General features: G+C 36.4%; 1 protein-coding gene across 3 annotated transcripts in view; it reads left to right on the forward strand.

Annotated features, from left to right (window-relative positions):
* LCLAT1 (lysocardiolipin acyltransferase 1) overlaps nt 1–27,241 on the forward strand; it is a 181,516-nt gene that overhangs the window by 68,195 nt on the left and 86,080 nt on the right. For all 3 annotated transcript variants that reach the window (XM_082745265.1, XM_082745266.1, XM_082745264.1), the window contains exon 3: nt 3,376–3,574. In XM_082745265.1, the coding sequence (XP_082601391.1) occupies nt 3,376–3,574 (199 nt within the window). The remainder of the gene's footprint in view (nt 1–3,375; nt 3,575–27,241) is intronic.

A 27,241-nucleotide genomic window follows, 5' to 3' on the forward strand; every position in this document is an offset into this window, starting at 1 on the left:
AAGGAGGATTTTGCATTTTAAATGAGGTCCCCCAGTAAAATCTTCTAGAATCTTAGAGTTAGGTGAGACTTAGAGGTCACCTCGTCTAACCTATCTGTGTAAGAATTCCTTCCAGAACAGTCTGCAGAGTGACCATTCTCTCTTGGTACATCCCTACAGCGGGGAGTGTAGGTCTTAATTCTTTCATTTTCAGACAGTTCGTTCAGCATAATCACTGTTGTCAAGATCAGACTTTGCATGCGCCCAGAACACTTTTTGCTTCTCAAAGTTGGGAGTCTTTCCAGTGGTCCAATCGTAGCTAAATTATTTGGGGTTCTGTCCTCTCACCCTAGTCATGACTTAGGAAGTTAGAGATCATTTGATAACTCCCCACGTAGGAGGCAAGTCTCTTCCACAGCCTGCTGATTACAGTCCAGTCCTAGAATAAAACAGGTGTTCAACAGATACAGGGTATAGTTTCTACCTAGACTGCTACTAAGAGAAGGGATACTGTGATGAATGGCTTGGGATTGCAAGACTTTAAATAGCTAAGGATTTGAAGAGCTGGGCCTAAGTGAAGTCTGAAAAGCCCAGGCAGACTAGAAGAAGGGGAGCGCCACAGAGTTGTTTTTACCTCAGACTAAATAAAGATTCATCGGAAGGATAAATGAGAGCTTGGGCCATGATGGCAAAACTGATTCTCTGTGATCATGAAGGGGAACCTCTCATCTTTGTGTTTTCAGACACGGTAGAACACTTTGAGGTAGTGATTAGTGGTCTATAAAAGATCATCAGAAATTGCTTCCATAAACCATTATTACATTTTATAAGATTAGTTTTTCTTCTATACTAGTTTCTATTCTAGACTAGGAAAAAAGGCAGTATTCTCACATTTTTTTCTAGAATAGTTCTTAATCTGATTAATCAGTTTTAATCCAATTATTTGAATTCTGCAGTTTAGCCACGTTATAACCTTATCTCTCTGTAGTAAATATTTGTAGTTCTGCCTTTGCAGGAGCTGTAAATAACTTGACTAGATAGGTCTTGTCTGGTATTACAAATGATTAATGTGAGTTTGAGATCTAGGCTGTCCAAAAGGTTATATATAACTTTCAGGCATATTCTGATGAAGTGCTGGATGGCAAGGGAGAGAATGCTGTATGATATGCTCCTGGACAAATAGTCTGGATTTATTTTGACATTTGGGATCCACGGGATACATGTATTAAAAATTGCACTTAAAAGGTGAGGGTTGAGGTTTGGGATTTATAGGCTTTAAGATTTTTTGACTCTTTTATGTGGCACAACACACAATTAACAGTCAACTTCATCTTTCTACCAGTTAAGGGAAGGGCATCCTGCATTTTAGTTTTTTATAAAAACTGTAAAGTATCCTTTGGAAAATGGAGTGGAGCCGGACCCAATTAATAAGCCATAGATGGTGTCTTCACACATGTCCTCTGGGCTGAGACATGTAATTCAGTGATTCATTTTGGGAGTTGATGGTCCTGTGTACTTAGAAAGAGAGAGACAGTTTCTGCTGCGGGTCCAAGCCTAGACGACTCTGCCGTGGCTCTCTATCAAGAAGTCCACCTAGGACTTGACTTTCCAAGACTTTGGAGTGGGGGTTATAATTATTTGAGTGACCCTTTTGAAAATCAGATGAAAACTACAGGCATTGAGCAGAATACCTCTGTATACATTTTCCGGAGGTGTTCGTTTTTATTTACTCCCTGAAGGCCATACTTCTAGGACTTGATGTCAGCTTAAACACCCATGCCCTAAAGTGAATCTCAGCTCTGGGAAAGTAACTTGATGGGATCTGTGGGATATCGTTTTACTCTGTTAAGATATTAACACTCTGATTGCATAATTCTTTGGACATAAAACATTTCTGACTTTTCCTTAGCTAATATTCCTTTTAGCCTTTTTTTCTTGGTCCTGTGTTTATTTTGAAGTCCTGTTTTTGTGAAATGCAACAAACATAGCCAATGTTTGTAAAACATAAATGCACACTTTAAAATAATCTAGTAGAGTGTAGCTATCAACCAGTTCAAGAACTAGAGTATTGGAAGGTAGGTGGTTTGCCAGAGGGCTGAGAAGTAACAATCATCTCCTCCTTAATAGAAGCAGGCACTAACCTGAGCTATAAGATAGTCGTTCCCTTGCTGTTCTTTATAATTTTATTGGCTATATATTTACTCCTAAAATATCTTAGTTGTGGTCTGTTTTAGGAAGTTTTATATATGGCACTTTTTGTTTGTTTTGCTTCTCTCAGCTATTATGCTAGTGAGCCATCTCTGTTGTTGTAGATACCTGTAGTTCGTTTACTTGCATTATTGCTCCATATTTTGTTATATGCTGTACTGCAGTTTATGTGCTCAGTACTTTCACAAAGGTTTTCAGTCCCTTTTTTCCATTAATAGTGAAGTCATATTTTATCTAGTAAATTTTTTACTTAAAAATTACTAGAAAATTTAAATAAGAGATTGAAATTAATAATCAGGTTTTCTTATTTTCTGTTTTTTTTTCCCTCCACAAAACCAGTATGTAATATATTTTCTTCTAAATATTTATGTGCCTGCTTATCAGAAAAGTTCCAAATTCAGTAAATACTTGAGCATCTTCTAGGTACTGGGTACTGAGGCTTCAGAAGTTTATAAACATATAGTTATTTTATCCTTTATATTGCTAAACAGATATGTGTATGTGTTTAAAAAGATCGTAATACAGAAAAGTATAAAATGAAAATTTTGACTTTCTGTCCCTCAGCCCTATACTCGGTGTTAAATTTCCTGATTTTCCTTTCTAGAAAGTAATAATGTATCTATAGCCTTAAGAAATTACACAGTGAAATCTTCTTTCATGTCTTTTACACTTTTTTCTTTCTTTTTTTACACTTTTTTATTTTTAAGGTAAAATTATATCCTGAAGATTTCAGTGAAAGTTAGCATTTCTTTAATTAAGAAACTGTCAGAAACCTAAATTAATAACACTAAAAATATAAACAGTGCCTTTGTATTCTCATTCTTTGAGATTAACTTCTTTTTTCAGATTATTATAGAAGCAATAATCTTTTTTAAAAAAAGTTTTATTTGACAGAGAGAGAGATCACAAGTAGGCAGAGAGTCCGGCAGAGAGAGAGGTGGGAGCAGGCTCACTGCTGAGCAGAGAGCCCAATGTGGGGCTCGATCCCAGGACCCTGAGACCATGACCCGAGATGAAGGCAGAGGCTTAACCTAGTGAACCACCCAGGTGCCCTTAGAAGCAATAATCTTGAGAAACACTATGCCTTTGACTTATTAGAAATCAGGTTTATTTACAGGACATGATATAATTTATCTATGGGAAAGCATAACTTTAAATTGTTACATGTCTATATTATTTATTCCTTAGGCATTGTTGGAGACCATGTTTGGTGTGAAGGTGATTATAACAGGTGATGCATTTGTTCCTGGGGAAAGAAGTGTCATTATCATGAATCATCGGACAAGAATGGACTGGCTATTCCTGTGGAACTGTCTGATGAGATATAGCTACCTCAGATTGGAGAAAATTTGCCTCAAAGCTAGTCTCAAAAGTGTTCCTGGATTTGGTAGGTTATCACAAATTATTTTAAGTTGGTCATTCGTTTAATATGTTACTTCCTGACCCCTGCCCTAAAATTACAGAATAACTTGTTAAACTCCACTTAAGTATTAAAATTATTCCCATTTTTTCTTACTAGCCTAAAAACATCAAGCACAACTAACTGTTTTAATCTCTTTTTTGAAATATTTAATGTTGAGAAAAGAAGCTCCTTTCAAGGAGGTAGATATGGTCCCAGAGAGACCAGTACTTGTAAGGATACCAATTAATAGTTAAGTAACTTTTTATTGTATGTAATGCTTGTGGTAATTTAGGCCAGAAAAAAATGAACTGACTCATTCAAATTCATCCAACAAATATTAATTGCTTACCGATTGGTTCTTAGCAGTATACTAGTTGCTGGGATTTTCTGAACTTTCCCAATCCATAGCTTCTTTTGTTTTTGTTTTTAAGTTTTCATTTTGCTGGTTCTATACGATATTAAAATTCCTAGCAGTACAGCATGTTGTATGGTAGAGAAGTAGGGGTATTGCAGCATGGCATGTTACACCTTAATCTCCTTCTTCCATTTAATATGAAATGGGGTAGGGAGCAGACTAAATTTGTATTCAAACAAGCTGTTCACATAGGGGTATAGGAAAACTCCCTGACAGCTTTATCTCTTATATCTCTTTTTCTGTGGTTTACACAACGTAACATTGATTATTTGAATTCTTTGCCTTCCAAACTATGCCCTTGTCAGTGTACTGAAATGGTTGAGGGTTTGTGAGGGCAAAAAGGTAGGTGTTGGCCTCAGAATGGACTAGTAAAGAGGTTTGTACTCTCAGGACAGTCCGATTTCTTACATGGCAACTAACTTCCTTTAGAGTTAATATCCTCATAAAACTAGCATGAAACTACAAGGCATTTTATGACCTCAGAATTCATATAGTGTCACATCCATGGTATATTATTGATGGAAGCAGTCACTACCTTCAGAGATCTAGGGGGAGAGCACAGACCTCAGTTTTTTTTTTTTTTTAAATAAAGATTTTACTTATTTATTTGAGAGAGAGAGAATGGAAAGAAACAACATTGTTGGGGGGGGCAGTTAGAGGGAGAAGCAGAGAAGCAGAAGCTGAGCAGGGAGCCCGATGCCAGACTCGACCCTGGGACTCCAGAATCATGACCTGAGCCAAAGGCAGGTTCTTAACCAACTAAGCTACCCAGGTGCCCACAGACCTCAGTTCTTGATGACAGAAATGTCAAAGAACTTACCAGTATTTCTAAAGCTGCTACTTTCCTGAAAGGACTGATCAAGAAAGAAAGAAGGCACATGTTACCAGTAGCAAGAATGAGGATGTCTTGTTTATTGTTACTGATTCTACATAAAATAGAGTAACAGAATATTAAAAACTTATGCAAATAAGTTTGAAAATTTATATGAAATCAGGAAATTTAGGTACAGAAAAAAAATGCAACTGATAATTCTGTCTGAAAAGTGAAGAAAAATTGAAGCAGTTTTATATCTAATAAAGAGATTAAATCCATAATTAAAAGTCTTCTTACAAAGGTTTTTATTTATTTATTTATTTATTTATTTATTGCTTACAAAGGTTTTTAGAGGACAATGGCAGCAGTCTGATTTTTCTCAGAGTTAAAAAAAGTGATCAAATAAACAGGAAATAAAAACATGGATCACCCATCTCTTCAGAATGACTAGGAAATAAGGAATATCATAACCTTCTAGTTGTCTTATAGATAAATAAATTCTAAAGGCTTAAGAGTAGAGGGGCACAGACAAGTAAGAAAAAGCACAAGCAAAACAAAAACAATGGAGAGTCAGTCAGATACAAAGAGAAGAGTTAGCTCCCCACAGAGGTGTGGCAGTGAGGAAAATGAGGAAATTAAAGATTATGCAGGAATAAAAAAGCTTGCAAAAAATAATAGCCTTTCTTCATCCCCTCCCCCAATACACCTACAAAAAACTGCCATAAAATAATTTTTTATCTATAAAAGAAATCTCTTAGGTGGAGGGTGGAACTGAAAAATCCAAAAGCTACACTATAACACAATACTGTCAACTGAATGAAATGTCATCAAATAAACATTTAAGAGTATGGGGGGAAAAAGACCACTTTGAGAAATACGAAGAACAATAATAGTCAAGAAAACAAGAAAAATGTAAGGGGAATCGATTGAAGTTAAAAAAAAAAAAATGACAAGAAGGCAAAGTCCTATCAGAAATGTATAGGAAAACAAAGAGAATGAAAAATGAGGGGAAAAAATTGTCAAAAAGTAGTTGAAATGGAAGGTAGTCAAAGGATGTATGTAATTAGAGCCCTTAAAAAAGACATTCAAAAGTATAACCCAAGAAAACATTCTGGGCATAAATGACATGAGAGGGGCTTCCAGGATGACAGCATGAGTAGCTCCACAGACCCCACTGCCTAGTGAGATGGTGAAAATTTCTAAAACAACGAAATCTCTCGAGATGGTCCCAAGGACATACAGCAAATGAACATTTATTCAAGAAAGGTTACCAAGATTTGTTAAGAACAATGAGAATCTGTGGTATTTGAAACAACACATTTTCTTTTCCTTCCACTGTCAGTCAGACAGAAACTCCACTCCAGACTGGTACAATAGAAAAAACATGCCTCCTTCCCTCTCTGGCTTCTCATTAGATGGCTTTCTTCCACGAGTCCTTACTGTCTTCACTCGAATAACTTCATATTGATTATACAATGACTAGGCTTGGTTTTCAAGAAAGCAAATTAAGCTAGAAGTTGCTGGTAAAATAAAAATTTTATATCTGCATATGAAGGAACAATGAATTTGAAGTACAAGAAAAGCAGTTGCATTATCATTTAATGCCAAAGTTTTATTTCTGTTTAATATAATAAGTAATATATTTAAAACCTCCATTCTCCAGTTAGGTATTGCTTTGACTCGAACCTAAGTACAGAATATTTTATCTCTTGCTATGAAATTAACATTTGAGCCAAACATGTTTAGGCAGGCTTTAGGAACCATTAAATTTTCTCTTAATGTCATATATACTATTTTAACTTGATTGGCTGCTTGATTGGCTGGTCCATGTTTAATTTATTTAAGAACATACATTAAACTATATAAATAAAAAATGAACATGATGAGCATGTGTGGGTCATGCTACAGCAAAGAGGGGAAGAGTAAAAATGTAGAGCTTTAGAATGTGTTCTAACTTAAGTTGCTACTAACTTAAGACTACTTATATTTGTAACAGTCTATGTAAGTCTCTTGGTAATTACAAAGCAAAACGTTGTAGTTAGAAAAACAAAAGAGAGAAAGGAATTTGAGCATACCAGTGCAGAAAATCATCAAATCATAAAGGAAGGGAACCAAAGAAGAAGAGAGAACCAAAGACCTGTAAAATAGCTAGAAAACAATGAACACAATGGCAGTAAGTGCATGCTTATCAATATTTACTTTAGATGTGCATGGACTCAGTTCTCCAATTAAAAGACATTGTGGCTGACGTGACCCATCTATATGCTGCCTAAAGAAACTCACCTCAGATTGTAAGAATACACACAGACTAAAAGTGAAGGGATGGAAAAGAGAATCCATGCACAGGGAAACCTAAAGAAAGCTAGATAGACTAATTAAGAGACAAGGTCGTTATATAATGATAAAGAGGTCAATCTAATAAGAGAAAGCTAGATAGACTAATTAAGAGACAAGGTCATTATATAATGATAAAGAGGTCAATCTAATAAGATAGCAGTACAGTAATAGTGCAGGACTTTATTATCTTTTTTACAAGTTTTTTTTTTTTTTTTTTTAATGTATTTACTTGAGAGAGAGAGTGTGAGATAGAGAGCATGAGAGGGGAGAGGGTGGGGGGAGAAGCAGACTCCCCACTGAGCAGGAAGCCTGATTTGGGACTTGATTCGGGGACTCCAGGATCATGACCTGAGCCAAAGGCAGTTGCTTAACCAACTGAGCCACCCAGGCGCCCTGTAGTGCAGGACTTTAAAACCCACTTTTAGCAATGGATAGATCATCCATCCAGAAAAATCAATAAGGAAACATTGGCCTGAAATGACATGTTAGACCAGACGAACTTTGCAGACATATAACAGAACATTTCATCCAAATTCAACAGAATACATATTCTTTTCAGGTAACACATGGAAACATTCTGCAGGGTATATGTCAGCTGTTAGGCCAGAAAACAAGTCTTTTTTCTTTTTTTAAATTCTGGGTACTTAACACAGTGTAATATTAGTTTTATAGTGATTCAGCACTTCCGTACAATACCTGGTGCTCAACACAAGTGCACTCCTTAATCCCCATCTCTTATTTTACCCATCCCCTCAACCTGCATTCTGCCTGGTAACCAGTTTGTTCTCTATAGTTCAGAGTCTTGTTTGGTTTGCGTCTCAATAAATTTAAGAAGATTGACATAATATTAAGCATCTTTTCTGATCCCAGTAATACGAAACTAAAAGCCATTATAAGAAGAAATCTGGAGAACTCATCAATTTGTGGACATTGACAAACTGGTTTCTCAGGAGTATGTTGTTTAAAGAAGAAATCAAAAGAAAAATACCTTGAAGCGAATGGAAATACAACATACCAAAAAATAAAAAACTTCTGGGCTCTGTGGCAAGAGCAGTTCTAAGAGGGGGAAATTCATAGTGATAAAGGTCTACATCAAGAAACAAGAAAGATGTCAAATAACTTTACACTTCAAGGAACCAGAAAAAGAGGAACAAATGAAGCCCAAAGTTAGTACAGGAAGAAAATAACAAGGATCAGGTGCAAATAATAAAACTGAGTAAAAAGACAATTTGGAAACAATCAAATTTTGGAAGATGTAATCAAACCCGACAAACCTTTAGCTAGAATCACCCAAGAAAAAGAAATCACAAATAGAATTAGAAATGAAAGAAAAGATTTAAAAACTAGTACCACAGAAATAAAAAGGATCATATAAGACTGCTATGAATATTTATATGTCAACAAATTGGACAACTTAGAAGAAATAGGTAAATTCCTAGAAGTGTAAAACCTAGCAAGACTGAGTCATGAAGAAATAGAAAATCTGAATAGACTAGTAAGATTTCATCGGTAATCCAAAACCTCCCAATAAACAAAAGTTCAAGAACAGGTGACTTCCCTGGGGAATTCTACCAAACATTTAAAGAATTAATACCAATTCTTTCAGTCTCTTCCAAACAATGGAATGGGAGGAAACAGTTCCAAAGTCATTTTACAAGGCCAGCCTTATGCTTATACCCAAACCAGTTAAAGATGCCTCAATAAAACGACATGCCAGTATACCTGATGAACACAGATGTGAAAAATTCTCAACAAAATATGAGCAAACTGAACTTAAGAATAAATTAAAAGAATACATGACATGAAGGAAGTAGCATTTACCCTCAGGCTGCTTTAATGCACTGCTGTTTCTCAAAGCAAACTATTCTTCTCTTCAGTATTCGCTAGACTTTCATTAAGAGTCATGCTTATAAAAGAGATTCCTTTGGTTATCATTTTACCTTTGGATGAGAGTTTTGTTCTCAATAAATGCCACAGTCTGAAAATTATTTAAAAAAAAAAATTAAAGAACTTATACACCGTGATCAAGTAGGATTTATTCTGGGGGATGCAGGGATGGTATATCACCTGCAAATCAACCAGTGTGATATACCACATTAACAAAATGAGGGATACAGATCATAAGGTCATCTCAATAGATGCCAAAAGGCATTTGACAGAATTCAGCATCCATTTATGATAAAAATTCTCGGCAAAGTGGGTATTGAGGAAATGTATCTCAATATCATAAAGGCCGTATATGATAAGCCCATACCTCACATCATACTAAAAGCTGGAAGCTTGAGACTTTTCCTCTAAAATCAGAAATAAGACACTTTTACCACCTTTTACCAACTTTATTCAATGTACTATTGGAAGTCCTAGATATAGGATGGTTGGATGCATGGGTGGCATCCAAATTAGAGGAAGAAGAGAACTGTCACTATTTGCTGATTACATCATGTTATACATAGAAAACCTTGAATTTAGTAAAAGTATAGGGTACAAAATCAATATATAAATATCTGTTGCATTTCTATATAATAAACTATCAGATATTAAGAAAACAATCTCATTCATAACTGTATTAAAGAGAATAAAACACTTTGGGATAAATTTAACTAAGGGAGTGAGATAGCCTGTACACTGAAAACTGTAAGATACTAGTGAAAGAAATTGAAAAGAAACAAATGGGAAGATAATTGGTCCTCGTGGATTGGAATAACTAATATTGTTAAAATGTCCATACTACCCAAAGCAATGTACAGATTCAGTGCAATCTCTATCACAATTTCAGTGGTATTTCTCACAGAAATAAATAGTCCTAAAATTTGAATGGAGCCAAAAAGGGATCCCAAATAGCCAAAGCAAAAGAAGGAACAAACCCGGATGCATTACACTTCCTGCTTTCAAAGTATATTACAAGTCTGTAGTTACCAGACTTGGCATAAAAACAAACACAGATAAGTGGAACAGAATGGAGAACCTAGAACTAAATCTATGCAAATATGGGCAATTAATTTATGACAGAGGAGCCCAGAATATAATACAAAATACACATTACTGAAGAATAAATGGTGTTGGGAAAGCTGGACAGCCATATGCAAAAGAATGAAGCTGGATCACTATCTTACAGCATTCACAAAGATAACTCAAAAGTGGATTAAAGACAAATATATGACCTGATACCATACAACTTCTAGAAGAAAACATAGGTGGTAAGTTCCTAAACATTGGTCTTGGTGATGATTTTATGGATTTGTCAACAAAAGCAAAAAGAGGGATGACATTAGACTGAAAATCTTCTGTACAGATGATGGAAGCCATCAAAAAATGAAAAGCTAGTCTACCAAATGGGAGAAAATATTTGTAAATCATATATCTGACAGTGGGTTAGTATATAAAATATGTGAAGAACTCCTATAACTCAATAGCAAAATAAAAACAAACAAAAAACACACCAAAACCCCCCAGCAAATCTAATTTTTAAAAATGGATGGAGGATCTGAGTAGATATTTTTTGAAAGAAGACATACAGAGGGCTGACTGGTACGTGAAAAGGTGTTCAACATCACTAATCATCAGGGAAATGTAAATCAAAACCATAATGACACATCAATATAATTACACACCTGTTAGAATAAATACTGTCAAAAGGATGAAAAATAGTGTTGGTGAGACTGGAAGAAAGGGAAATTAAAATTTGTTCAGCCACTATGCAAAGCCATATGGAGAGTCCTCAAAAAATTAAAAACAGTATTCTGAAGGAAAGGAAAACACTAACTTGAAAAAATATTTGCCACCCCTATGTTCATTGCAGTATCATTTACAATAGCCAAGATAGGAAACAACCTACCATCCCCATCAGTGGATGAATGGATAAAGATGTGAGATAGGAGATCACTGGGAAAATGGGGGAGTAGAAGGACCCTAAGCTTACTTTGTTCCACTAATACAACTGGATAACACTCACATCAGGGTAAATAACCCAGAAAATTACCCAAAGACTGACAGAATAAACTCCATAACTAAATGTGGAGAAGAGGTTACATTGAAGAGGGTAGGAAGGGCAGAGACACAGTGGGGAGGAAAACCACAGGACTGTCTGAGAGAGGGAGAGACCTGTGGGCACAGAGAGGGGAGAGAAACAGACTGTCACACCAGGAAGCCCTCACAGGGAAGATGAATTCCCATAACACTTGGCTTTGAAAACCAGAGGGGCCTAATTTTGTGAGTTCTTAAAACCAGCATGGCTTAAAGCCTGGAATTTTAAAAATCAGTGGGTCAGCTCTTGGAAAACTTGGAGGGCAGAAGGTGAGAGAAAATAGAGTCCATGCCCTTAAAGTGACAGCATAACAAACAGCCTGGGAAGAGATAGCATAGCAGCCACAGTTTGAAAAATGCCTTAGGTGTATGGGATGGAGAATTATTCAGGACAGAGATCACTGGGAGACTCCTCCAGAAACAAAGTAGTGGACAGGAGTTCTTTCCCTTCACTGTGTCCCAGTATAAACACATGACCACCTGCAGTGCAGAAATTTACTATCCATCTTGCTTAGCTCTGCTTAGCAGATTCCCCCCCCCCCCCCCATCCAGCCAGACTTGTCTCAGACCCAGGTCTGCTGCTGGTTCCTTCCCTGAGAACACAGCACAAACCTTGCCAATATCTCATCTCCTGGTCCCAGAGTTTGTAGGGCCTTGGTACCCACAGCAGAAGTAGGTTCCCTCTCATGGAGGACCATTGTGTAAACCTTGTTAAAACTGCATGCCCCACCCCCAGCATATTACAGATCTGCCCTATCCAGTACACTCCTGGCTGGAGCCCATTCATACCAGGGCCACAAGCCTGGCAGTGTGCAAGCAGCCACAACAGGGGCCACTACTGGTCCAAAGTGACTCTTGCTCTCCCTGACACCACTTAGATTGCGGCCCCAGCAGTGAGTTGGGGGCTGACAGCTGGTGTGATTGCTGGTTCTACCCACTGACGAAAGCTTCTTGGGACAACCTGGGTTTAGCACCTTGTTGTTTGGTGCCACTGCATCTCTGATAAACACCTAGTCTGACTCAACTCAAGCCCAAGGAGGCCTCACACTGGCCCACCAACATCATAGGGACCAAGCAGGCAGAGAGCCATTGCAGATGACTGAACCAAAGGAAAAAGCAGCTCATCCAAAACACACATACTACATAGAGGAGCCACCCCTGAGCCACCAGTTTCTAGTGAATAGGGACACTGTACTGTAGGACACTGTAGGACCTCTTCTTCATAAGGCCACTACTTTCAAGAGCACGAGACATAGCTGACTTTTCTAACACATAGAAACAGACACAGAGAGGTAACAAAATGAGAAGATAGAGGAATATGTCCATGAAAGGGCAGGATAAAACCACAGCAAGAGACCTAAGTGGAATGGAGATAAGTAATATACTTGATAGAATTTAAAGTAATAGTCATAAAGGTATTTACTGGACTTGAGAGAAGAGTGGAAGACATCTGTGAGACCTGTAGCAAAGATTAAAGAAAAAAAAAAGTTAACAGAGGTGAAGAACACAGTAAATGAAATTAAAAATACATTAGATGGAATAAATAGCATGTTGGAGGAAACAGATGAATCTGTGACCTGGAGGGCAGTAATGGAAAGTAATCAAGATGAACAGGTGAACGAAAAACATTTATACAAATACAGGGTAGACCTAGGGAACTCGTTCACTCCATCAAGTGTCGTAACATTTGCATGATAGGGATCACAGAAGGAGAAGAGAAAGGGGGGCAGAAAATTTATTTGAAGAAATAACAGCTGAAAACTTACTGAATCTGGGGTAGGAAACAGAAATTCAGATGCAGGAGGTACAGAGATCCCCCAGCAGAGTCAACCCAAGGAAGTCCACACCAAAACACGGAAATTAAAATGGCAAAAAGCTGTGATAAAGAAAGAATTTTAAAAGCAGCAAGAAAAAAGAAAACAGTTATATACAAGGGAAACTTCAAGGCTCTCGGTGGATTTTTCAGCAGAAACTTTGCAGGTTAGAAGGAAGTGGCATAATATATTTATGGTGCTGAAAGGAAAAAAATATGCAACTGTGAATACTCTGTCCAGCCAGACTATCATTCAGAATACAAAGAGAGAGAGAGAGTTTTCCATACAAACAAAAACTAAATGAATTCATCACCACTAAACCAGCCATACCAGAATTGTTATACAGGACTCTCAGAATAGAAATTAAAGACCATAAATAAGAGTAATAAAAGTAGAAAGCACAAAGGCAGTAAAAATATGTATACCTGAAAAAAATCAGTCAAGTGACTCACAAAATAAAAAAGGTAAAGTATGACACTATATACCTAAAATGTAGAGTGGAGAGGGGTAAAGAATAGGTTCAGATTTAAGGGTCTATTAACATAGGCTGCTATATGCAGAAGATGTTATCTACAAATTGTGGTAATCACAAATCAAAAACCAGTAATCGATATACAAAAAATAAAGAGAAAGGAATCCACGTGTATCTTCCAGAGAAAAGAGGAAGGGAGGAAAGGACCAGAGAAGAACTATAAAGAAATAACCATAAAACAAATAACAGAATGATATAATACTTATTAATTGTTTTGAATGTAAATGGACTTAATGCTCCAGTCAAAAGACACAGGGTGATGGATTGGTTAAAAAAAACAAGACCCATCTATATGCTGCCTGCAAGAAACTCATTTCAGACCTAAAGACATACAGATTGAAAGTGAGGGGACCGAGAAACATTTGTCATGCCAGTAGCTATGAAAAGAAAGTTGGGGTAACAATACTTACATCATACAAAAGGGACTTTAAAACAAAGAGTGTAACAATAGACAAAGGACAAAGACACTATAAAATCATCAAGAGGACAATCCAGGAAGATACAACAGTTGTAAATATTTGTGTATCCAACATGGGAACACCCAAATACATGAAACAGTACAGAAAGGAGCCTAATTGATAGTAATACAATGATAGTAGGGGACTTTAAACCCCCACTTACATCAATGGACAGATCATCCAAACAATATCAAGAAGGAAATAGTGGCTTTGAATGATACCTTGGACCAGGTAATTTAACATACGTATTCAGAACATTCCATTCCAAAAACAGTGGACTTCACATCCTTTTTTTTTTTTTTTTTTTAAAGATTTTATTTATTCGACAGAGAGGGAGAGAAAGTGTGAGATGAGAGCAAGCTAGGAAACAAGCAGGTAGAACAGCAGAGGGAGAGATTGATGCAGGCTCTCTGCTGAGCAGAGAGCCCAAATGCAGGGCTTGATCCCAGGACCCTGGGATGATTAGAGCTGAAGGCAGATGCTTAACTGACTGAGCTCCCCAGATACCCCGGCACATTCTTTTCAAGTGCACATGGAACACTCTCCAGAACAGATCACATATTAGACCACAAACCAAATCCCAACAAATTTAAAAAAAATTGAAATCATACCATGTATCTTTTCTGACCACAATACTGTGAAACTAGAAATCAGCCACAAGAAAATATCTGGAAGCTATTGAATAATGAATGGGTCAACCAAGAAATCAAAGAATACATGGAGACAAATGAAAAGGAAAACACAGCAGTCCAAAATCTTTGGGACATAGTGGCTCTAAGTGGGAAAAAGTGGCTCTAAGAGGGAAATTTACAGCGGTATGGGCCTACCTCATGTCATACATTTTGTCTGATTTAAGTATTGCTACCCCAACTTTCTTTTCATAGCCACTGGCATGACAAATATTTCTCGATCCCCTCAAGAAGCAAGAAAAATCTGGAAAAAAAGAAAAAAACCCTATAAATCCTGACACCTAAAGGAACTAGAAAAAGAACAAAGCCTGACACCAGTAGAAGCAAAGAAAATAAAAATAAAATAAAAAAATAATAAAAGATTAGAGTAGAAATGAACAATAGAACAAAATAATGATGCCAGGAGTTGGTTCTTTGAGAAGATCAACAAAACTGGTTAATCTTTAGCCAGACCATCAAAAAAAAGAAATAAATAAAAAAGAGAGGATTCAAATAAAATCAGACATGCAAGTGGAGAAATAACAACCAACATCACAAAAATACAAAGGACTGGGGCACCTGCCTGCTTCTCTGCCTCCTTGTGATCTCTGTCTGTCAAAAAAATAAAATCTTAAGAAAAAATACAAAGGACTCTAAGGAAATAGTATGAAAATGTGTAGACTGGGAAAAACTGAGAGCTTTCCCACTATAGTCAGGAACAAGACAGGTATGTCCACTCTCACCACTTTTATTTATTCTTTTTTTTTTTTTTTAACTTTTTATATATAGGAAGCCCAAAAGATTCCACCAAAAAACTAGAATTGATAAATGAACTCAGTAAAGTCACATGATACAAAATCAGTCTGTTCGATTCCATATATTACTTTTTAATGGCTGAGTAATCCATGGGGTGTGTGTGTGTGTGTGTGTGTGTGTGTGTATGCATAGTATATCATGAAATATTCAACCATAAAAAAATGAAATCTTGCCATTTGCAACAAATATGAATGGATTCTAGAGAGTACAATGTTAAGTGAAATAAGTCATTCTGAGAAAGACAGATACCATATGACTTCACTCATACGTTGAATTTACTAAACAAAAAAAACCCCAAATGAACAAAGGGGGGGGGGACAAACCAAGGAACAGACTTGTAACTATAGAGAACAGATGGTTACCAGAGGGGAGGTGTGTGGGGACAGGTGAAACAGGTGAAGGGGATTAAGAGTACACTTAACCATGATGAGCACTGAGTAATATATGAAAGTGTTGAATCACTATATTGTATACCTGAAATGAAGATAATACTTTGTGTAACAGTGGATTTAAAAGAAAGCAAAAATAAAACAAAAACAAATGGTATGAATTACACACACACACCCACACACACACAGGAGTATTATTTAGTCATAAATGAAGTAAACCTTGCCTTTGAGACAACATGATTGGACCTTGAGGGTGTTAATGCTAAGTGAAATAAATCAGAGGAAGATAAATACCAGATGATCTCAGTTATATGTGGAATCTAAAAACAAAATAAAACAACAACAACAAACTAGGCAAAACTGAACCTCAGATACAGAGACGACATTGGTGGTTGGCAGAGCCTGGGGTTTGGAGATTGAGCAAAATAACATGAAGGTGGTCAGAAGGCACAAACTTCTAGTCATACAGTAAATAAGTTATGGGGATGAAATGTACAGCATGGTGACGATAGTTAATATTATAGTATTGGACATATAAGAGTTGCTGAGACAGTAGATACTTAAAGTTCTCATCAGAAAAACATTTTTATCTTTGTAATGATATTAACTAGACATATTGTAGTGATCCTTTCCCTATATGTATCATATGGAATCAGTCTGTTTTATACCTGAAACTAATATTATCTATCAGTTACATTTCACTTTTAAAAAGTAATACTGCTTTATTGGTAGTTGTGAGGATTAAGTTCCAGTAGAGTGTTATTTGCTGCTGTTTGTTACATCTCTAGTTCCAGTGAGAACATCTGCCCTTCTACCTCTTGCGTTATAAAGGTCCATATTAGACTTCTCATTTTTCCAGGGTCTCAGAGACCTGAACTTTTAATCTCTCCACCTAATCTTTACTCCTCCTTCTATACAATGGTATAGTCATTTTTATCACCACAAAACTTTCTTTTCTCTTGTCATGAGTTCCTATTGAAGTATTTCATTCTTAGCTTTTCCATTTGTACATTTTCCCTGCGCATGAATTACAAGCTCCTTACAGAGAGGGTCTTCCACATTGATATGTCTTAAAAATTTGTAGACTTGGTAAGATTTCATGAAAATGCAAAATTTAATGAGAACTGATTTTGGATTAGAGAAAAAGATTTTAGAACCTGTAAAGAAATGCAAAGAAAATTAAATAAGGTAAAAATGTAGGCAGCAAGAAACCAAACCAAAACACAAAACAAACCAAACCCCCAGCAGAGCAGTTTGCAGATGAGAGTTTGCATTAAAGCTCCATTAAAGCTGGAGTTTGCAGGAGGAAATGAAAGGGAAAAGAATGGTAACATCTTAGTGGTCATCCATCTCTTGCTTCAGACTATGCTAATGCTAGACTTAGCTTGTTAACAGTTACACATGACTTCAGGGAGTCTTTAATATTGCTCTTTATAATTATTTCTAAAATAAATGTTTGCTTACCAGATGTTTAGAATGGAGTTTTCTGGTCTATTTAATTCATTTGCAGATGACTAAAGAAAAAATGATATTTTATATCTGTAGTGCCAGGTTGGAGAACGAATCAAAGTTTGGAATTTGGAAGCTCTTTTCCTAAAGTATAAAAGTAATAGACTAATGTAACTTGCTAGGAAAGAAATCAGTAACAGTGTTTAAATTCCAGATCAGGTTATAAAGAATTTTGGTAAAGTTAAAGAGTTTAGAGTTTGTGAAGAAATTAAAAAAAAAAAAAAAAAAGTCCTATAGTCAGATTTTAGCTGTTTCTAATGGTGGTATACACATAGATTTTTATTTTTAGCCAACTTTGTAACTACTTAGTAACAATTAATGAAATATTAACCAGAAGATGCCATAAAAAGTCCTTTGCCTGGTAAAGAATTACCAGGCAAATGGACTTTCTGTTCCATTTGTGCCCACACAACTCATGGCTGCTTGATTTTCCTGGGTTATTAATTATACTTGAGTGGCAGAAGAGTTTGAGGTTTTTCCAAAGTACAAAGAGGAATAAATATTAAAGAGACTTTGATTTAAAAAGTGGCCATGTTGTGTATTAAGTTTAAAATCTTCTAACTTGGGGCACCTGGGTGGCTCAGTGGGTTAAAGCCTCTGCCTTTGGCTCAAGTCATGATCCCAGGGTCCTGGGATTGAGCCCCGTATCAGGCAATCTGCTCAGCAGGGAGCCTGCTTCCCCCCCTCTCTCTGCCTGCCTCTCTGCCTGCTTGTGATCTCTGTCTGTCAAATAAATAAATAGTCTTAAAAAAAAAATAAAATCTCCTGACATGTGTTTCATAGGAAATTGTCATGTAATTCGGTAATGATAAAATTACAGAATAGAATGGTGAAAACTAGGAAAATCACAAATTGAGACATAAACTTATAGGAAATATGTGAAATTGTGAAATAATGATTGTTCAGAATGAGATCAGGGAGATGTGGAAGTGACAAGTTGGCCTCTGATGTCTGCTTCTCTGCATTGTTTGTTAAAGGCTGGCAGAGACTCTGAGTGTATATCCAGAAGCTCCTGTGGTGGTCTGCTTTAGCAGAATAATTGAAACTGGGTAGGAGGGTACTCAGAAGTTTGTTCTCCCAGAGTATTAATCTATTGCCAAAGTATTAAATATTTTTTGCTCAATTTGATTTACAGAAATAACTGCAATTTAATTTTTGTAATTTTATTTTGTAATTTAATTTTTTATTTTTTTACTGCAGTTTTATTTTAAATGCCTTTGGTGTTATATAAGCATTTCTGTTTTTAAAGATCCTGAATAAAAATAGTCGGTTAAAATCTGTTTTACCCCTTGCCAGTGCGCTATAGCAACAGTAATTATAGCGGACCTTACTAGTAAACATGGAAGGGCTGCAACATGGGGTTGTATTGATACAAAGGTAATCATTTTATGTGGCCAAACTTTTCATTTTACTATTTTCATTTATGACAAACTTATACTATTTTCATTTACTACAAACTTTTCATTTTAACTATTTCTCATTAATGTGTTTTAAGGTTTAGTAAAGTATACTTTGTTGAAATAAAGATGATGCTGCTCCTGCAGTTTTAAGAATTACTAAATTTATGTCACCTTACCTTTTATAACTATTCTATATTAAGCACAAAGAATGGATATTTTCCTATTGAGACATTTACAGTTTATTAATATTAAACTTTACATTTATAGCTTAATAATACTGGACTTTATCTCCTATGAGAGGGAAAATTCCTCTCTTACCCAGCTTCCTCCTATTTTAATTTGACACTCACTAAAACTAAAATAATTTTTAAGCCATGAAAGTCTTTAACTTCATCCAGTTTGGTGGACCCTTGTTTTTATTTCCTACTATATATTAAAAGTATCGTTCGTCATGATCAATTGAGATACAAGGACGGTTCAGTATCCACAAACCAATCACTATGATACACTACATTAACAAAATGAGGCATAAAAATCATGCAGTCATCTCAATAGGTGAAGAAAAAGCACTTGACAAAAGTAAACATCCATTCATGATAAAAACTATAAAACGATGTGGGTTTAGGGGTCAACATAATAAAGACCATATATGAAAAACCCATAGCTTACATCATACTGAATGGTGAAAAACAGAGCTTTTCCTCTAAGATCAGGGATGAGACAAGGATGTCTTACCATCTTCATTCAACAAATCCTAGCCACAACAATCAGATAAGGGAAAAAAATAAAAAAGCATCTAGATTGGTAAGGAAGAAGTAAAACTGCTGCTACTTGCAGATGACGTGATATTATTTATAGAAAACCCTAAAGAGTCCACCAAAAAGCTAAAAGAACTGATAAATGAATTCAGAAAAGTCACAGGATACAAAATTAAAAATATGCAGAAATCTGTTGCATTTCTATACAATAATAACAGAGTAGCAGAGAGGAATTAAGAAAAAAATTCCATTTCAAATTACACCAAAAGAATAAAATACCTGGAATAAACTTAGCCAAGGAGGTAAAGACCTGTACTCTCAAAACCATAAAACATTGAAGAAGAAACTAAGGTTAATAACAAACATGCAGACATGTTTTTTTTAACATGCATTTTTTATGCTCATGGAGTGGAAGAATTTATGTTGTTAAAATGCCCATGCTAGCCAAAGTAAATCACAGATTATGCAGTCTTTTCAAAATACCAACAGCATTTTTCGCAGAACTAGAAAAAAAAAATCCTAAAATTTGTATGGAACCACAAAAAGATTCCAAATAGCCAAAAAACAAACAAAAACAAAAAACAAAAAGCAAAACAAAAGACAACAAAAACAAAAAAACCCAAAAAGAACAACTTAAGAAAAACAAAGCTGGAGGTATCATAATCCCAGATTTCAAGATATGTTACTCAGCTGTAGTAAAACAGTATGGTACTGAAACAAAAACAGTCATATAGATTAATGGAACAGATAAGTGAGCCCGGAAATAAACCCAGGTGTATAGTCAACTAATCTATGACAGAGGAGGCAAGAGTATACAATAGGGAAAAGACAGATAAATGTGCTGGGAAAACAAGATCACCTTCTTACACCATACACAAAACATAAACTCAAAATAGATAATTGTGAGACTTGAAACCATAAAACTCCTAGAAAAAAAAACACAGATAGGACTCTCTTTGACATGGCCTTTGTAACGCTTTTCTATATATGTCTCTTCAGGCAAGGTAAACAAAAGCAAAAGAAACTGTTAGGACTATACCAAAATAAAAAGCTCTTGTATGGTGAAGGAAACTATCAACGAAATAAAAAAGCAAACTAAGGAACGGCAGAAGATACTTGTAAGTGATTTAACTGATAAGAGGTTCATATCCAAAATATATAAAGAGCTTATGTAACTGAACAAACAAACTAGTTAAAAATTGGGCAGAAGGCATGAACAGACATTTTCCAAAGAAGACATACAGATGGTCAACAGACACATGAAAAGATGCTCAAGGTCACTATCATGAGGGAAATACAAATCAAAACCACAGATACCACCTTCTATTAGTCAGGATGGCTACTATCAAAGAGATAAGAAATGGCAAGTGTTGGCAAGGACATGGGAAAAAAAGAACCCTCATACCCTCTTGGTGGGAATGCAAATTGGTGTAGCCACTGGGGAAAACAATATGGGGCTTCCCCCCCAAATTAAAAAAAAGTGTGATCCAGTAATTGCAGTACTGGGTATTAACCCAAAGAAACCAAAACCATTAATTTGAAACAATATATGCAACCCTGTGTTCATGGAAGCATTATTTACAACAGCCAAGATAGGAAGGCAAGCCACTTGTCCATATGCAGTGGAATATTACTCACCCAATAAAAATGGAATCTTGCCATTCATGACAACGTGGATGGATTTAGAGGGTATATTGCTAAGTGAAATAGGTCAGACAGAGAAAGACAAACACCAGATGATTGTATTTGTATGTGGAATCTAAAAAAACAAATGGACCAAGCACAAACAGACCCATAAATAGAACTGGTGGTTGCCAGAGATGAGAAGGGTGGAAGTTGGGTAAAACAGGTAAAAGGACTGGGGGTGTAGGTTTCTAGTTACGGAATGGGATGAAGAGTACAGCATATAGGTCAAATAGTTGCGTTGTAATAGCACTGTGTGGTGACAGACAGTAGCTATAGTTGTGTGAGCACAGCATAATATAGAGAATTGTCAAATCACTGTGAAACTCCTGTAACAATGTATGTCAGCTGTACTTAATGAAATTATTAATGTTGCTTCATGACTCAGAAGGGAAATAAATTTCTAATTGGAGAAGTCTCTCACAAGACTTGGTGTCCCTAACACTCCAGTCCCACTAGTTTCTTTGGTAAACCAAGTCGTCAGTTTTATTACCTATATCTGGTAAGTGCGCTCATCATTCAAGCTAACAACTTGTTGACCCTTCCTGGAACAAATCTCTTCAAGAGCATATCTGAAGCTCCCTCTGTGATCCTTTCTTCAAAGGGGGCTTCTAGTCAAGGATTCCTAACTACTTAATCACTATCTGTAGCTGTTACTCTCACAGCAAACTTTCTTGTGGCTTAGCCACAAGAAATTGATCAGTGCTGGCTTCCTGTTGTATCTAAATGATAAAAGATTTCACAGCAGTAACCTTCTTCCTGGTGTGGTTGCATTTATTACTAAAGGCCAGAGATGATGTTTCACTAATTTTGACAGTGAATCATTTATCTACACATCCCGTGACAGGATAAAAGTACCTGATACCAGCTTTCTCTGCCTCCTAATAACCAGTCTCGAGACCAAAGGGAAAGAGTCTGTCAGGAGGCTCTGGGAAAAATTACCTCCTTCCACCAAAGGGCAAGATTTGATGAAGGGAGGATGGAACTGCCCCTTTCCTGCTTGGGACGTTACTGTTAGAGCACATCATACTTGGAGCTGCTGCAACTGTCTTGTGTCCAAGAGGATGGCGGAGTAGACTGTGAGAGCCTGGATTCTGAACCAGCCTTGAGGCCAGCTTTATTTTATGTGAGAAACATAAATCCAGATTGTTTATATGGCTTCCAGATTAGTATTCTGTTATTTATAGCTGAAAACTTGCTTTCTTCATTTCACCAAGCTCTTAAAGAAAAGTATCCAATGATTGATGTACTCATTCGGTAAATTTTATTAAATGCTTATCATGAATCAAGATCTTTATGAAAACCATCAAATGAAACAGAGTATGTTAAACGTATTTTAGTTCTGTGGTTAGATATCACATTCATATCTGTGTATTTTCAGATGCAAAGCGAAGATCAGTTTCATCTTAGCAGTTTTACTAGTTTGCAAAATAAGTTCTTGTAATTGTTGATTTTATAGTTTCAGTTGCCAAACTTGATCAGCCAAGATGAGTTTTGATGCTTTTTTTGTTGTTGGGGAGGGAGAGAAACCTATTGGGAACAAAGGTTCAATTCAGTTAAATCATGTGCCAGGCAGTATACTAGGATTGTACTTCTTTCTAGGATTACACTGAGAACTAAGTATTTTTTAGGATTGCCTTGAGACCCAAGTAATTTAAATGAAGCTTTTGTTTCAAATTTGTTAGCTGACTTCTTAGCAAAATTTAAGCCCTGTTCTGTCTGGAAGTTTACAGTTTCTTTGGATGGGAGAAATTACTCTGGGCTTTAAGGTCATTCAGTGAATCACTTATTGAAGTTGTAATCCAAGCGGTTACCTAAATTGCATGTCCCATTGATGTGCACTGTCTCTAACACTCTAGTCAGATTTGCATTGCTTCAGGATGCTTGGCATCCCAGATGTAAGCTATGAAGCATATTTTGATTCTAGACCTTTTAGTACCCCCTGCGTCTACTGAAAATGAGGAATTCCTTTGCTTAGGCTTCAAAAATTATCTAAAAAGAATGCTTTTATGACAGTGATTTTTTAGGAGAGAGCAGGAAAAGAATTTGGGGAGAGCTTTAGGTTTTGTGTCTGTTTTGCATTTAGTGGAGAAGCACAAACAAAATAAATCTTTCAGTGATCAGTTTGAGCCAACTTTGTAAAGCACACTTTATAATAATGGTAAAAAGATAGGAGAGATGGACCCAGTGTACTTCGTAGTTTGTTCTGTAAACTTAATGTCAGTAGGTAGTTTGTCGCCAGTGCTTTTGGTTGTCCTTTCACTTGTGGCTAAATGAGGTGTCCCTCAACTGAAAATGTTTGTCTTTTTTTTTTTTTTTTTTTTTTTTTAAACAGACAACGGCAACACTGCTGTGCTGAGGAAAAAATGAATTGGCTATTAGGTTTATTATATATGTCATCATTAAGGGAGTTAAAAAAACTTTTTTCTCTTGTTTATTCCTTATCATAAGTCATATAGAAAATATTTTCCTTGTGCTTGAAGTCAGATATTTCTGAGTTGTTATACTATTGTGTAATGAACACCAGGCACGGACATATGATGTAGCCAAGAATTAGAAATGTTCTTCCACAATAAAAATAATGCCAAAACTGTATCTTAGAAATGTTGTTGCTGATAATCTTTTTATGGTATAGTAAGTGAATCTCAGATAAGAATATTAATGTCTTTGAATTTAGAATGCAAAGTGGTCATTATTGTGTTTGTATGTATTTTAAATGAAGCAAAAGATTGGATCAACAAATAGTTGATTCTTAAATACCTTTATATATGGAATAATTTTAGATTTATAGAAAATTTTGCAAAGACAGTACAAAAATTTTTTTATTTTCTTCACCCAGTTTCCTTGGGACATGTGTCAAAGTAAGAGATTAACATGGGTAGAGTACTATTGACCACAGACCTCTCTCCGATTTCAGATGCCCTTTTTCTGTTTTGGTTCCAGTTGAGGATCCTGTCATTTCTTTTAGTTACCATGTTTCCTTATTCTTCATTCTGTGAAAGTCTCCTTATTTTGATGTTTTTGAAGAGTACTGGTTGGATATTTCATAGATTGTTCTTCAATTTGAGTTTGTATATTTTCTCGTGGTTTGATGGGGATTATGGGTTTTAGGGAAAAGCACCACAGAAACAAAGTTCTCTTCTCATCAGGGAGGTCCATGATATCAACATGGCTTATCACCGATGATGCTACCTGTAATCATTTGGTTTAAGGTGGTTCCTGCCACGTTTCTCCACTATAAAGTTGCTGTTTTTCCTTTTTATCTATTTTTTATTCACTAACAACAGCCTACATACAATGGCTGGGGAGGGGGCACTAAGCTTTACTTCCTAGAGTGAGATGTACATAATTTATTTATAATTCTGTAAAGAAGATTTGTCCCTTCTCATTTATTTACTCACTTAATTATGCCAGTATGAACTTGTTGATACTTTTTTTCTTTGAGTTATTCAGTATTATTTATTTTTGTTGTTGACATTGTGTGACTTTGGCCAGTAGGGTACCTTGCAGGTTGGTTCTTGTGTCCTTTTGGGCTTCCATCTTTTTTTTTTTTTTTTCCTTTTAACTTTCTAGCAGTATACGATTCTTGTATTTCCCCTACCACAGCTCTGGACTCAGCATTTCTCTAAGGAATCCTAGTTCCATTTTTTCAAGAATACTATTAGAAACTAAGATTTCGGCACTGATGGTGCTCTGTAGTAGTTTCCTATTAGTGCTTGTACCATGAATGACGTGGCTTAAACAGTACACATTTATCTGGGGCGCCTGGGTGGGTCAGTGGGTTAAGCCTCTGCCTTCGGCTCAAGTCATGATCTCAGGGTCCTGGGATCGAGCCCTGCATCGGGCGCTCTGCTCAGCAGGGAGCCTGCTTCCCCCTCTCTCTGCCTGCCTCTCTGCCTACTTGTGATCTCTCTCTCTGTCAAATAAATAAAATCTTAACCAAAAAAGTACACATTTATCATTTGCAGTTCTGGAGGCCACAAATCTGAGTTGTGGCCACTGGGTTAAAATCAAGGCACTGGCAGGACTGGCTTCTTTCTGTAGATTCTGTATAGAATCTTTTCTTGACTTTTCTGGCTTCAGTTGGATGCTCAGTCCTTGGCTTTTGACCTCCTTTCTCCACCTTTAAAGCGAGCAAGGACCGGTTGAGTCCCTCTCTCTTTAACATGAGTCTTTTCCTGCTTCCCTTTTCCTCTTTTAAGGACCGCTATGATTACACGGGCCCCGTAGACTAATCTAGGATAATCTTCTGTCTTAAATTCATCTAATTCTTTTTTGCCATGTCACATACTCACACTTTTGGGAATTAGGATGTAGACGTCTTTGTGGGGGTTGTTACTCTGCCTACCACATGCTAGCTGTTACCGGCCCTGTCAGTGTGCAGAGCTAGTAATGTACTTGCTGAGGAATTCATTTTCCATAGGGATGGATTTCTTAGATGGAAGTTCATCTAGAAAATTGAATAAATGGCAAATCTTTTACAGCATGAAAGATAGGTTTTAGTCCCACAATAGGATGAACTCAAAAATTAAAACCAAGGAGTCTTATCTTGCCAACAAAAGCTGTCAGTAACTAGGTGTTTCTTCAGTGCCAAACAAGACTTTGTACTCTCTGCAGGTAGGTATGATAATCTATTTTTGGAGTCTGTGATATTTGCAGTGAGGGTTGTTTTTATCTTGGAAGTTAATCAACTTAGAAGTGGGATATAGACAGCATAATATAATATAAAATGTTGAATCCAAAGAAGATAGGGCTTAGGGTTTCCCTGACTTTTGTGTAGTGTTTAGCACCCTGACCTAGGTTGAAATTTTAAGGAATACCTACTTGTTCTGGATTTATATGTAAATTATTGTTATGCATAACTACACCCTCAGTAAATACAGTATTTGTTCGTGATTGCTGTGATTTAAGTTTATACAAAAATGTGCATCTGTTTATATCACTCATTCTCATTTAATGGAGGCCTACGGATAGCATTTCCTTGATTGCATTCATACCCTCTATTCAGCATTGAAAATAAAGTAAAGAGGACAGTTTTTCTGTTCCACGTTGCATTTGGTTTCTGGTGTCACATGTATAGTGCCGTAGTAGATACCATATGAATTAATGACTACATGGACAACAGGGAGACATCAGATCAAATTATCTTTAAATCCAGTTTTTAGAGCAGTAGGTGAGTAGTGCAAATATTTTTATGATTCCTTTAACTATATTCATCTATGCTAAACTGAAAAAAGAAAAAAAAAATGTATGAAGAGCTTATTTATTTATTTATTTTTAAAGATTTTACTTATTTGTTGGGGGGAGGAGGCAGAAGGAGAGGGAGAGAGAAACCCAGGTAGACTTCTTGCTGAACACAGAGTCCACCACAGGGCTTGATCTCACAACCCGGAGAGCAGACCTGAGCCTAAACCAAGAGTCAGACGCTTAACTGACGACACCACCAGGAGCCCCAAAAGCTTACTTTTTTACAAAATGATTTTATTTATTTATTTGACAGAGCAAGGGAGCATAAGCAGGGAGAGTGGCAGTGGGTAAAGGAGTAGCATGGGGCTCAATCCCAGGGCCCTGGAATCATGACCTGAGCCGAAGGCAGACAGTTATGCACCTGAGCCACCTCGGCACCCTAGAGCTTACTTTTTTTAATTAGAAAGAATGCATAATGTCAAAAATACTCAGGTTTTGTTGTTGTTGTTGTTTTTAAGAACTCAAAAACTTGATAAAAGATAATTTAAGCCAGGGAAAACCGGGTTCTAAAGTTAGGCAATAGTTTTCAGCAATAGAGTATGTTCAGGTATTACTCCTGTCTGCTTTGAAGAGAAGGCAATGTTGATAACTTCAGTGAGGTTTTAGAAAGTAAAGAGTGGTAACAGAGTCATGCCAGCATCCACAGAATCTGTCTTTATAAACCTGCCAGACTCCCAGCCCTTGTCTGAGGAATTCAGGTGATAGATGGACTGTCTTCCAATGGAAAAGTTTGGGGGGAAAAAACCAAAACAAAACACCAAGTAATACAGATGAGTTTCAGAGGACAGG

Source organism: Mustela nivalis (genome assembly GCF_964662115.1).
Source record: "Mustela nivalis genome assembly, chromosome: 8".
In the NCBI taxonomy this organism is placed as follows: Eukaryota; Metazoa; Chordata; class Mammalia; order Carnivora; family Mustelidae; genus Mustela; species Mustela nivalis.